This window comes from Anser anser (genome assembly GCF_964211835.1).
Source record: "Anser anser genome assembly, chromosome: Z".
NCBI classification, from domain to species: domain Eukaryota; kingdom Metazoa; phylum Chordata; class Aves; order Anseriformes; family Anatidae; genus Anser; species Anser anser.
The window spans coordinates 69,394,010-69,406,402 of record NC_139723.1 but is presented as its reverse complement, the minus strand read 5'-3'; the positions used below and the strand labels follow the sequence as shown (position 1 = coordinate 69,406,402).

At 41.2% G+C, this 12,393-nt stretch overlaps 2 protein-coding genes across 3 annotated transcripts in view; one reads left to right on the top strand and one right to left on the bottom strand.

The window, feature by feature from the left end:
• Positions 1-746: 746 nt before the first annotated feature.
• On the top strand, positions 747-6,006 carry GZMA (granzyme A). The gene is made up of 5 exons (XM_083815947.1): positions 747-839; positions 1,584-1,731; positions 3,008-3,152; positions 3,881-4,153; positions 4,934-6,006. Exons 1-5 carry the CDS (start codon positions 779-781, stop codon positions 5,093-5,095), a joined length of 789 nt encoding a protein of 262 aa, XP_083672073.1. The 5' UTR covers positions 747-778; the 3' UTR covers positions 5,096-6,006.
• Positions 6,007-9,367: 3,361 nt separating this feature from the next.
• Positions 9,368-12,393, bottom strand: part of CDC20B (cell division cycle 20B) — a 36,191-nt gene continuing 33,165 nt past the window's right edge. For both annotated transcript variants that reach the window (XM_083816400.1, XM_083816401.1), the window contains exon 12: positions 9,368-12,377. In XM_083816400.1, coding sequence (XP_083672526.1) covers positions 12,241-12,377 — 137 coding nt within the window. In that variant the 3' untranslated portion in view covers positions 9,368-12,240. The remainder of the gene's footprint in view (positions 12,378-12,393) is intronic.

Genomic DNA, 12,393 nt, shown 5'->3' with positions numbered 1-12,393 from the left:
CACTTCACTGGATTTAGCTAACTAGTTTATAAAATATCTGAAATTCCCATTTTTTTTAATATTGATGGAAGGTATTGCTGTGTCTGTGTATATATTTGGAAAGGAAGGAAGTGAGGAGCTGTGACTCCAATAAGATTTACTTAGTTTTCATCCAGTGGAGATCTAACTGTTGTAGTTAGCAGAGCCTGAAAAGTGATTCAGCTCAGATAAACAGCCCTCTAGCAGCTGATCCACTGAATGTCTCTGCAGCATTCCTTGAGTATATTGACTAGGCAGACTTCAGAAATTACCTTGCAAGCTGAAACTGCAGACGCTAAGGCCTGTGAGCTGGGGCTGGCTGATATGGTCTGTCTCAGATCATCAGACCCCTATGAACTTTTTATCCTCCAGGTCAACGCCACTCAGACTACCTTGAGGTGTCTAGACTGGAACTAAACATCTTCATGTGGGCAACTGAATCAAGATGAAATTTATGTAAGCCAGGTTCCACTGTGTAAATTGATTTGTAGTGGCCTGCAAAGTTTTACTCTGATACTCATATTAACTGTCCAGTAATGCTACAGAAAGAACGTGAAGCAAAGGAGATTTTGTCTTCACACCGCAACAGATGACGCAACTTCTCACTCGCACCTCAGCTGCGAGCTATGTTGTTGGGGAGGTTTTTCTTTTTTTCATAGTTACAAATGTCAAATACCCTTAAGAGGAAAAACAAAACCCACATCCTTTTTGCTTTGCTATATATTGCATAGTGAACAGCGGAGAACAGCAGCTAGTAACCATGGGAGCTTTCTTTACCTTGTTGACCTCTGCTGCTGTCTTCCTCCTAGTAATTCCTGGAGGTAAGTACAAAATTAGATGCTTTTGAAGGTAAATGCTGATGCATGGAGTTACAGTTAAGCAGACGTGCATTAGCATAAAGAAAGTAGTTGCAATCGTTATTGTAGTTTTTACAATAATAGAACTCTCTGTATCTCTTTGAGCTTTCATACAGACAAAATCATTTCTGAATGGATAGTAACAACTAAAGTTACACAGAGGACAAGCTATTTGGAAGAATTCAGAGAAATTAATATGATCGTTTTTTGACCTTTCTCTCTACAGGCATACACTTATATTATTTGCTTGATTTTCTGCTTTTCTGACAAACATGTTCATTTGATGTTACTTACCATATACAGCCCAGTTTTCAAGTGTCCACATAGGACAGATAATGCACAACATTTATCTGGTGTCAGATCTGGGGTTCTTACAATGACAGCTAAGAAATTAACCATTGCTCTGAACATCAGGAAAATAAATCTGTGCAAGATCAATAATATTTTGGTGGGTCTTAGGTTGTTTTTGTTTGTTTGTTTTCTTTTTGTCACACCGTTGACCTAATTTTGGTCCTACTGAAACATACAAAATTAGCACTGCTGAGCAATTTTAGAAATCTAGCATGAAGACCAGCATTGTGACATGCATACATACTTGTGTGTCTGTATACTTTGTGATTATATAAAATGTTCTTTTCCAGGAGACTGCAGTGTCTGTCAGTATTGGTTAGCCCAGCTGTGTGTATTGTGGCTTATTTTTATTTTTAGGTTTATGTGTGGATATAATTGGAGGAGATGAAGTAGCACCACACTCAAGACCGTTTATGGCCCTAATCTTAAAAAATGAAGGACTACTTATTTGTGGAGGAGCTTTGATCAAACGAAACTGGGTGTTAACAGCTGCCCACTGTCCTGTGTAAGTTCTCACTCTGATTTGGAGATTGTCCTTAGTGAGTATCTGTTTTCTCTGATCAAGAAGGAAAGTTCATATCCCTGGCGGTTGTGTAGAGTTAGTATGACCATGATCATGTTCTGATTACTGTGTTTTAAAAATGATATTGACAACTGTGCTTAGGTGAGTAAAAAATAATATAACAAGGTATACTGTTCCTCATTGTTTCTAAAGAGATATTTTTGAGTTTCTAGCTGCAAGCAAGAACAGAATAGCAACACTGAAGTGGTAAATCTGGGGGAAAGGCCTATGCCTGTTTTCTCAGTCAACCAGTACACTTGGCAAGAGGACTGGCCAGTCTACATAGCTGCTCAGAAAACAGAAACAAGTTCTTGTCATTTTATTCTGTAAAAGACACATAGTTCAGCACAGAAAGACAATATGCAATTACAAAGGAGCAAAAAATTCTCCAGACAGATGACAGGAGTCATTTAGAGATCTCTGCTTTACTGGATGTGCTAGCTCCCTCCTGTCTGACTCAAGACGTGCATGGCTATTTGGCCCAGCACATTCTCCCTGCCAGGAGAGATGCGAGGTTCAAATCTCACGTCCCACCCATTGCCTCTGCTGGGAGGACTGGAGCTGCTGCTGAGCCAGACCTCACACAGGCTCTGTCAGCAGCCTGCCCAGGACCAGTGAATCGCTGGGCTCTGCAGACATCAGAGGCTTGTATCCATTTCTCCTGCCACCAGCCAAACAGGGAGATATCTACTACAAAGGCAGCACAGGGCCCAAAATCAGTAGTATCAATATATGACAACTATATGGTGATTCCAAAAGAAATATCTTTGAAGAAAAAATACAGTAAGTAATCAACATAATGGTGCTCAGTCAATAGTCAAACAGCTCTTAACAGCTGAAGAAACAGGAGCAACCATGTCCTCAGGGTTTTGGTTGCTGCAGGAAGAGGCAGCTGAGGGCCAGCCTGTTCTGGCAGGCTTCCCCCATTCGGCAGCAGCGGGCATCCAGCTCCCAAGGGAAACAACAGGGGTAGGTTCCCAGTCAAGTACCTGAACCTGTCTGTTCCTGGCAAATTAAAGGTAGAATATTACAACATCAGTTGTGATTCGCTGAGACACTTTTGTTAACTACTTGTAAAACAGGGTAATCTTTTACAGTTTTCTAAATTACTGTTGCTTTTCAGGCATGAGAAAAGAGATTTACAGCACCACATTTAACAGCAAGGAATTATGGACTTAACACAAGTGAATCCCAATAATCATGTTGCCTTTCTCCTCAGGGAAAGCGGTAAGGACAGTGTTATTCTTGGAGCTCATTCAATAAAAAGAAAAGAAAAAGAAAAACAGTTTTTTAAGATTGCAAAACTAATTCGCCATCCATGCTACTGGCCAGAAAGTAAGGAACATGACCTTATGCTGCTGCAGGTATGTACTTACTTACACGTCACTTAGGGAATATGCATCTCCTATGATGCACCAGTTTCCTCCTTCTTGTGAGGCAGGGAAGTGAACCACAGGAGTTTCTGATAACTTTGTTTCTGCAAATCCAGCTGACTGGGGAGCTGGGGATGCAATGGGGACTAAGGCACTCAACATTTCTTGTAATGCATGCCAATACTTGAAGTGGAAAAATTCTGCAGCTTGGCCAAGATGTTTCAGTTTTCTGGCTTTTCAGTGAAATAATTAAGAAGAAGATGAAGCATGTGAATTTCACTCACAGAAAGCAGCATATTTCAAACATAAAAATAAATTGGCTAAAAACCATTATGTTCTGACTAAAAAACAGTTCAATTAAAAATTTCTCAAATCGGATTCTCTTTTTTGCCAGCTTCACTGATTGCTGTTATTTTGCTCTGGGCAAACAGGCCCAGATTCCCTCTTCTTAGGTACCTCCCAATGATAAGAGTGTCAGAGAAGGGAAATAAGGTCTTTTCAGACCTAATGTTTCGGCAGAAGTTGAATGGGTTTTCATAAAACAATATATACTCATTTTCTTTATTCCTATATTACCTCACTGATTACATAAATCCCCTCACAATCAACTGAAGTATCTGAAAGACGGGTTGCACTGATCATCCATTACCACAATGGGCTAGATCTAACTTTCAGGTGTCTCTGTTGGACATAAAAACTATTTGCTATATCTTCTACAGCTTAAGGGAAGAGCAAAATTGAATAAAGCTGTGAAAACCATTCAACTGCCTACCTCCAATGATGATCCCAAGCCAGGAACAGTTTGTAGAGTAGCAGGATGGGGACAAACTAAAAATAATCTCAGAAAGCCTTCTGAAACCCTGAGGGAAGTCAACGTCACTATCATCAGCAGAGAAATCTGCAATAGTGAAAAATATTATCGGAACAACCCTACTATAACAGACAGCATGATATGTGCAGGGTCTGAGAAAGGCAACAGGGACTCATGTGGGGTAAGTATATTTACATATATAATCCTATATACACATAGGTTATGTTAAAAATAAAATATAAAATACTGGCTTCTACAGACATAGTATCTGCATATCCTCAGCTCTATGAGGAATGATCCTAAAATTGAGAGAATTTACCAGGGCTTTTTCTTCTAAGATTTAAAATCAAAAATTCACCTTCATGGATGTTGTGTTTTTATCCAGGCATGGCAGATAGCTGCTCTTTTCTTCAGTAAAATGTTTTTTAATAGAAAAATCTCTACAAGCCCTTTCTCAAGCAGCTAAATTCAATGGAACAACTTCTCTGACACCAGAGGGTTTGGAAAAAATTTTGCTAAAAATAATAAAAAACAATTAAAAAAATGACTGGATGCCAAGTCAAATGCAAAACTTTTTAAGAACTACCACATTTTAGAAGATTTAAATACTGAATTAACAATATTAAAAAAAAAAAAAAGTAGCAATTTCTAGACACTTTCTGCCTTTCAAGAGGAAAGTTTCCCATTTTTTCTTTTCACATTCAATAGGACCCGCTATACCTTGGCACTGAATTAAATTCATTCCATATAAATCACACTTGAAAGATCACATTGAAGTTGTCTTTTTTTTTTTTTCTTTTTGCTAATGAAAAGCTTACCTTCTAAGGAGAAAACAAGAAAAAGAAAACACTAGCACTGTCTATGTTCTTATTTCCACTGTGCAGCTGGAGTAAGCTTTATGTATGGGAAGGATTTTTTCACTTCTGTAAATCTGAATAACAATTTATGTCCTTTTTTCCAGGGGGATTCAGGTGGACCTTTAATATGTAATAATGTGATGAGAGGCATCACATCTTTTGGGAAAAAAGATAAGTGTGGTGCTATTGGTGCCCCTGGTGTCTACACTCGCCTCACAAAACAATACGTTCAGTGGATAAAGAAAACCATAGGGGGAGACTTTTAGACTGGCTTTTGACCAGGCAAATTCCTACTTTGTATTTGCATAGCAAAATCTAGTTTTGAAACATACTTTTAAAACAGCTTCATCTTACTGGTAATAATGATATTCCCATGCAGCTATTCCCATGCTGAATTTTAGTAGCTTGATGTCCTTATGGATGAAGTAGCATACATTCATTTTCAGGACAGATGTCATTTTAATAGGGCCAGGACACAGAACACTCTGCTAGAACAGCATTTGTAGCTTACACTGCCATGGAGTCTATCTGTGACTCAGGCTTCCAATGTTTTTGTGTTGCATGTTCAAACTGAGCCCTACCTGGATGAGTACATCTGAGCAAGAATCTCAACCAGCCATTTGTGTCCTCACTGCACACTGAGTATATACTGCTCTCTTCTCTATCTTGATTTCTGCAAATAACCCTAAGAGGTAATGAGATGCTAGGTACAACTCCAGACACCTGAAAAACTTGTTAGTTATCTAGCAGAAGATCTCCTGATTATATAGGTATAGAGGACTGGTAAACTTCAGAAAATTAATTTTCTGCAAGTGTTTAGTTGGACTTCTGACTCTGGGATATGAGAACTACTTCCTAACTTTCATGTATTTGAAACTTCTATACTTCATTCCTTCATGTAATCTGCATTTAATAAAGAAACAGCAATAAATCCTATTGTTTGAAGCTGTCAGTTTATGTGGAACACAGTGTCTGTTGCAGTACAGATATTCTGTGCCCATAATGTTTTGGATGTGCACTGTGTTCAAAGAATGAAACAAGATCAGCAATGTTATACTAAAAAAAAAAAAAAAATCAGCTGAAAAGCCATCTTCTCTTCGTCATTTCTTTAAATGACAGAAGGTATCTCAGCTGGAGTATTGATATGATAAGGCACTGTTTGTAACATTAAAAAAAATAACAATAATCTTACTTTTGTGGTTTCATTACTGCCACTGACAGACATGCAGTGAAATTTTTAAGTGCTTCAACAACCACTTGTCAAACATCAAACAGACCTACTGTGAAAAATGCTTTTCCACATCTCTTGGGGACAATCTTGGGTATTTACAATACCATGAACACCATAAAAATTGATTTTATTTTGTGTTGCTTTCAAGTATTTTAATTGGAAATAGGCATTAGCTAAAAGAAAGTGGAGTACTTTCAAAAGGTGGAGAAATCTTGTATGATTTTAATTTAAAAAATCAGTTGCTGTTTTCAACATGAACATATACATCACTTATAAACACACTACAGGAATGTACAGATTAAAACTTTTTACAGGACTGCCTCCACCTGGCATCTTATTGAGAAGAAAAAGCAGTTTTGTTATAGAGGAATAAGGAAGGGTGAGGGGGGAGAACGCTTAAACTAAAGGGATCTCTATTGAAATTTCTGATGCTGAACATCTTCATCTTTTACGTTTTCTGTCCCCTACAAATATTACACAAACATAGTTTCTAACATACCTTACTGTTATTCCTAAAAAGTGATTATGCATGTTTGGCCCATGGGCTGAACACACAAGAAGGCACACATGCACAGACACAGGGGTATGCATAAGCACAGAAGCAAGGCAAAGCAGTGAGGAGGTTTCTCAGCCAAGGAAGACTTCATCAGTGAAACTGAGAGGACAGCTTGGCCACTGACTGTTACAGAGACCCAAAGTAACACCCAAAAGACTGTTGCTGACACACAAAAATAAGTCTTACTTCTTTACTTTACACTTCACCCATCTTTTTCACTGTCCTCCTTTCATCATTTTCTTCATCTTACTGCTTCCTCTTTGGTCTCCTTCTTCCTCTTGTCTGGAAGTTACCATCAGCTTCCTTTCCAGCAGTGGAAAATCTGAATACAGATCCACCACAATGGGATGCAGCCCATATGAGTTAATGCATCTCAGAAGTAGTAAGATCAGATGTAACAGTTAAGGAAAATCAGCTGATAACTTTTTGACATGCAGCAATTTCTACTCACTGTGAGCTGGGAGAAACTAACAGGTATAAACTGCACTGCATAAACCAACACAGCATTTATCTGAGCATCACAGAATTACAGAATGGCTTGGGTTGGAAGGGACCTCAGAGATCATCTAGTTCCAACCCCCCTGCCATGGACAGGGATGCCACCCGCTAGATCATGTTGCTCACAGCCTCATCTAACCTGGTCTTGAACTCCTTCAGGGATGGGGCATCCACAGCTTCTCTGGGAATGGAGTCAAGCTGCGACAGGGGAGGTTCAGTCTGGACATCAGGAAGAGGTTCTTCACTGAGAGGGTTGTCACGCACTGGAAAAGGCTCCCCACAGATGTAGTCACTGCACCAAGCCTGTTGGAGTTTAAGAAGTATTTGGAATGTGCACTTAGTCATATGATCTGAATTTTTGGATAGACCTGTGTGGTGCCAGGAGTTGGACTTGATGATCGTTACGGATCCCTTCCAAGTTGGGATAATCTGTGATTCTATGATTCCTCACCCTGCTGGGCACGGTGCTTTTGATACAGCCCAGGACGCAGTTGGCCTTCTGGGCTGCAAGCACAAACTGCTGGCTCATGTCGAGCTTTTCGTCCAGCAGAACCCCCGGGTCCTTCTCTGCAGGGCTGCTCTCAATCCATTCTTTGCCATTCTAACCTCTAATCTAAATCTCCCCTCTTTCAGTTTAAAACCATTCCCCCTTGTCCCGTCATCTGATGGAGAAAAGAGTCACTCTCCATCTTTTTATAAGTCCCTTTCAAGTACTGAAAGGCTGCAGTGAGGTAACCCCGGAGCCTTCTCTTCTCCAGGCTGAACATCCCCAGCACTCTCAGCCTGTCTTCGCAGGAGAGGTGCTCCAGCCCTCTGATCATCTCTGTGGCCCTCCTCTGGACCCCCTCTAACAGCCCCACGTCCTTCTTGTGCTGGGGGCCCCAGACCAGGACGCAGCACTGCAGGTGGGGCCTCACAAGGACAGAGCAGAGGGGCACCATCCCCTCCCTCCACCTGCTGCCCACACCTCTGTTGGTGCAGCCCAGGACGCAGTTGGCCTTCTGGGCTGCAGGCACACACTGCTGGCTCATGTTGAGCTTTTCGTCCACCAGAACCCCCAGGTCCTTCTCCGCAGGGCTGCTCTCAATGGGTTCTTCTCCCAGTCTGTGCTCATGTCTGGGATTGCCCCGACCCAGGTGCAGCACCTTGCACTTGGACTTGTTGAACCTCATCAGGTTCACATGGGCCCACTTCTCCAGCTTGTCCAGGTCCCTCCAGGTGGCATCCCTGGCATCCCTTCCTTCTGGTGTATCGACTGCACCACTCAGCTTGGTGTCATCTGCAAGCTTGCAGAGGGTGCACTCGATCCCACTGCCTGTGTCGCTGATGAAGATGTTAAACAGCACCGGTCCCAGGACAGACCCCTGAGGGACACCACTAGTCACCGGCCTCCACCTGGACACAGAACCATTGACCACCACTCTCTGGGTGTGGCCTTCAAGCCAACTCCTTATCCACTGAATGGCCCACCCATCAAATCCACATCTGTCCAATTTGGAGACCAGGATGCCGTGTGGGACCATGTCAAAGGCCTTGCAGAAGTCCATGCAGATGACTTTGATCAGTCTTCCCTTGTCAACTGATGCAGTCACTCCATCACAGAAGGCCACCAGATTGGTCAGGCACAATTTGCCTTTGGTGCAGCCGTGCTGGCTGTATGGTATCACCTCTTTGTCTTGCATGTGCCTTGACATTGCTTCCAGGAGGATCTTTTCTATGATCTTGCCAGGCACAGAGGTGAGCTTCACTGGTCTGTAGTTCCCTGTAAGAATTATCTTCATCCTGATTCTGTATGTGTTATAAAGTGTTCCACCTTGGACAGGACTGTGGGGATGATGGCCATAGGTTTAGGCAACTTAGATTTTACTTAATCCTCTGTGTCACCTCTGGAGACTCAGCCTTTAGTGTGTACAGACCCCAGGTGCAGAACAAGCTGGCCTCGTAGAAATGGGTTCTGATCTCTGTCTCGTTATGGGTCTAAACATGAGTCAGCAATGTGCCCGTCCTGATAAGAAAGCTAATGGTATTGTTCTTGGCTGCATGAGGCAAAGTATCACCAGCAGGTCAAGGGAGGTGATCGTTCTGATCTACTCAGCACTGGTGAGGTCACCTAGAGCACTGTGTCCAGAGATGTGGACACACTGGAGAGGGCCCAGTGCAGGGCCACCAAGATGATGAGAGATGAGCCTATGAGGAGAGGCTGAGAGAGCTGGGACTGTTCAGCCTGGAGATGAGGAGGCTCAGGGGGGAATCTCAGTGTGTATAAATACCTGAAGGGGGTGGGGGGTGCAAAGAGGACGGAGTCAGGCTCTTCCCAGCAGTGTTCAGTGACCAGATGAGACAGTGGGCACAAACTTGAGTTTCCATCCAAACATCAGGAACTTGCACTTCTTCACTGTGCGGGTGAGGGAGCCCTGGCACAGGCTGCCCAGACAGGCTGTGGGGTCTCCTCCTTGGAGACCTCCAAAAGCCCCTGGATGTGGTCCTGGGCAGGCTGCTCTGGGTGTCCCTGCTCGGGCAGGGGTTGAGCCAGATGGACCCAGAGGTCCCTGCCAGCCTCAGCCCTTCTGGGAAGCTATGTTTCTGTGAACCACAGGCTACACATATAAACAGCAATGAGCTAAAAATATACCACATTTTACAGGGAAGAAGTCAAGGTTTCACATTTTGCCTGATTTCAGATGTTAAGATCTCAGAATGAGGCAGCTATACACGGACATTGATCTACCAACTGTATGCTCTATGCCTCTAAGTATTCAGCAACAGTACCTCTAAAAGTTTAGTGAAGCAGAAGCATGCTACCCACACAAGTCCTCAAATTTCTGTTACAGCAAGATAGATATTGGCCACGTGAAAGGAAATGACAGTAGAGGAGTCCATTTAGAAAAGAAGCACATCCAGGAAAGGCACCTCAGTATATGTTTAATTTGTCTCAGATTACAGAATCACAGAATGTTAGGGATTGGAAGGGACCTTGAAAGAGCATCTAGACCAATCCCCCAATTAGTCACAGTCTCGAGTTTAAATACATGTTCAAATGCTTTCTTAGACAAGGTCATAGAATAGAGCTACAGTGCACACACACACAATTTCAGATACTTGTTTATTGTCTAGTTCTGGAGAAATCAGTGACTTCTCCCACTTTTAGGTATTGTGTTAAAATACTTCTGGGGCCAACACAGCTTTACAACTCATTAATGAACAAGGATAATTAACTAAGTACTGAGCACTTCTCAGTCTGAAAGTAAGGTAGTTTTTTATTTTGACAGATGAGCATCCAACAAAATATGCTTGAGTATTAACTAGCTCCTTCTCCACCACAACTCCATCCTCTTTTCTTTTGCTTGGCAAACCAATAGCATTTATGTACCATCATAGGAAGGAAAGAGTTTCTGAGGGAATCCCAGAAATATATGAATAAAGAACTGGATGTCACTGCTTTTTTTTTTTCCCAATCATAAACTAAAAAAAAAAAAAAGCTTTTAACCTTTAAAAAATGCTATTTTGAATATTTAATAAAATCAGCTGCATCAAACATGCTCATATTAGAAGACAAGCAGAGCATAAGTTATTTCCCATTCTTAGACATCAGCTTCTTTGTAGTCATTTCTAAATTGATAATCAATGTTCCCATTTTCTAGCCTGTTCTGAAGACCAAGCAAGATGACCACAGAAACCAGTAACTTGGTGGCAGATGTACTGTAAATTAGCAACTTCTTAGGCAAAAAAAGATGAGTGGTCTCAACCTTCCAGACCTAAAGTTAGTGACCACGTGACTTATGAACAGCAGATGAGGTTTTAAGAATGATGAGAACTAAAGACATGACAGTTTCACATTCATTTCCAGTGATGCTTGTGCCCCTTTAACCTTGCCTATCTCTTTTCAAGCATTTTGCCACTGCTTAATTTTCCATTGACTGACACTGTTCTACTTCCCTTATCTTCCATTTTCTCCCAGTTCATCTACAATAAATACTCAAAATGTATTTAACACTGGGGGTCGGGGTGGGAGGGGATGAAAGCAGTATGGGTTTCTGAGCTCAAAGGGTTTTTAATATATGAAAGTAAGAGTGAATCTTTATATCTTTATCCCCTGCTTCTCTTCATTCGCAATAATTAAATCAAAGCTCAAAAGACATCTGTGGATAGAACATGCTTTGAATAGCACTACTGAGCTGCACCTGAATAGCAATGAAGACCAATCCTGACAGCCTTACTTAGCTGTTGACAGTGTACAGGTCTTATGCAGACAAATTCATATAAAAGTCCAAGAGGTCTGGTTCTTCTGAGCACTAAATAAAATTCATATAAGAGTAACAGTTGCCAGGTTTGCTGACACCCAGAATTAAACTGGTACCCTTAAGGGATCAATGAACTAACTGCTGTGTTTGATCCAAACAGAATACTTCTTTGGCTATGCCCAGCTGGCTTATTAACCAGTTGATTACAACATTATGCATATTAATATAATTAGTATGCAGTTATTTATATTTTCAAACATCCATCAGACACAGTAGGTGGGTAAAAGGAAACAATTCAAAATCCAATACAGACAATATTTCTAGTAAAGTTAGTTACCATTAGCACTATGAAAACAATGAAGAATTCCAAAGAAAATGTTTCTTTTTAGTTAGAGTCACATATTTAGCCAAGATCTCTAGAAATATTTAGACAGATTTTGTACCATGATCTATGTGATATATGGAACAATCCAGTCCCCTGGACTGGTATCTGCTGATCCCAGCCCTTGAATGACGCAAGCCAATTTACACAGCCTGGCATGTGGGGACATTAAAATCATGTAAAATAACTTACAAGAGTTATAGCTAAAGGCAGGACTTAAGACTTTATATTGGCACTTGACAAATGGTGGATTCCATCCATGCTTGCTAGTTTAATGAAAATAAATATGATGTTATTCTTCAGAGTTTGAATATTTTTCCTCTAGGCTAAGAAAGACAAGCTACTAACATTTCATATGATGGACTGATGCAGAAAATTGCTTTACTCTTGAAAAAAAAAAAGATACTATCTTTTGCCATGTTTCAATTGGAAGGAACACACATATTTTGAATTTTATTGAATGGATGAAATACATTTAATCATTTGCTTTCAAGGAAAAGAAGTCACAGGAATGAGCTGCTGTGCTTGCTCTTCCCAGACTCGTGGCATTTCCACAGACAAGCTATCCCATCAGCCGCAACTGACAAGAGCCTGCTCTGATCTGGGCTCAGGGCTATATGCAGGACTCTCCCTTTGTGACCTGAAAAATAAAATAT

Excerpts from the sequence above, each read along its gene's own strand:
- GZMA (XM_083815947.1), top strand. The coding sequence starts at position 779 with ATGGGAGCTTTCTTTACCTTGTTGACCTCTGCTGCTGTCTTCCTCCTA. Across the intron at positions 840-1,583 it reads CCTCCTAGTAATTCCTGGAG|GTTTATGTGTGGATATAATT; the intron begins GTAAGTACAAAA and ends TTTTATTTTTAG. Across the intron at positions 4,154-4,933 it reads GCAACAGGGACTCATGTGGG|GGGGATTCAGGTGGACCTTT; the intron begins GTAAGTATATTT and ends CCTTTTTTCCAG.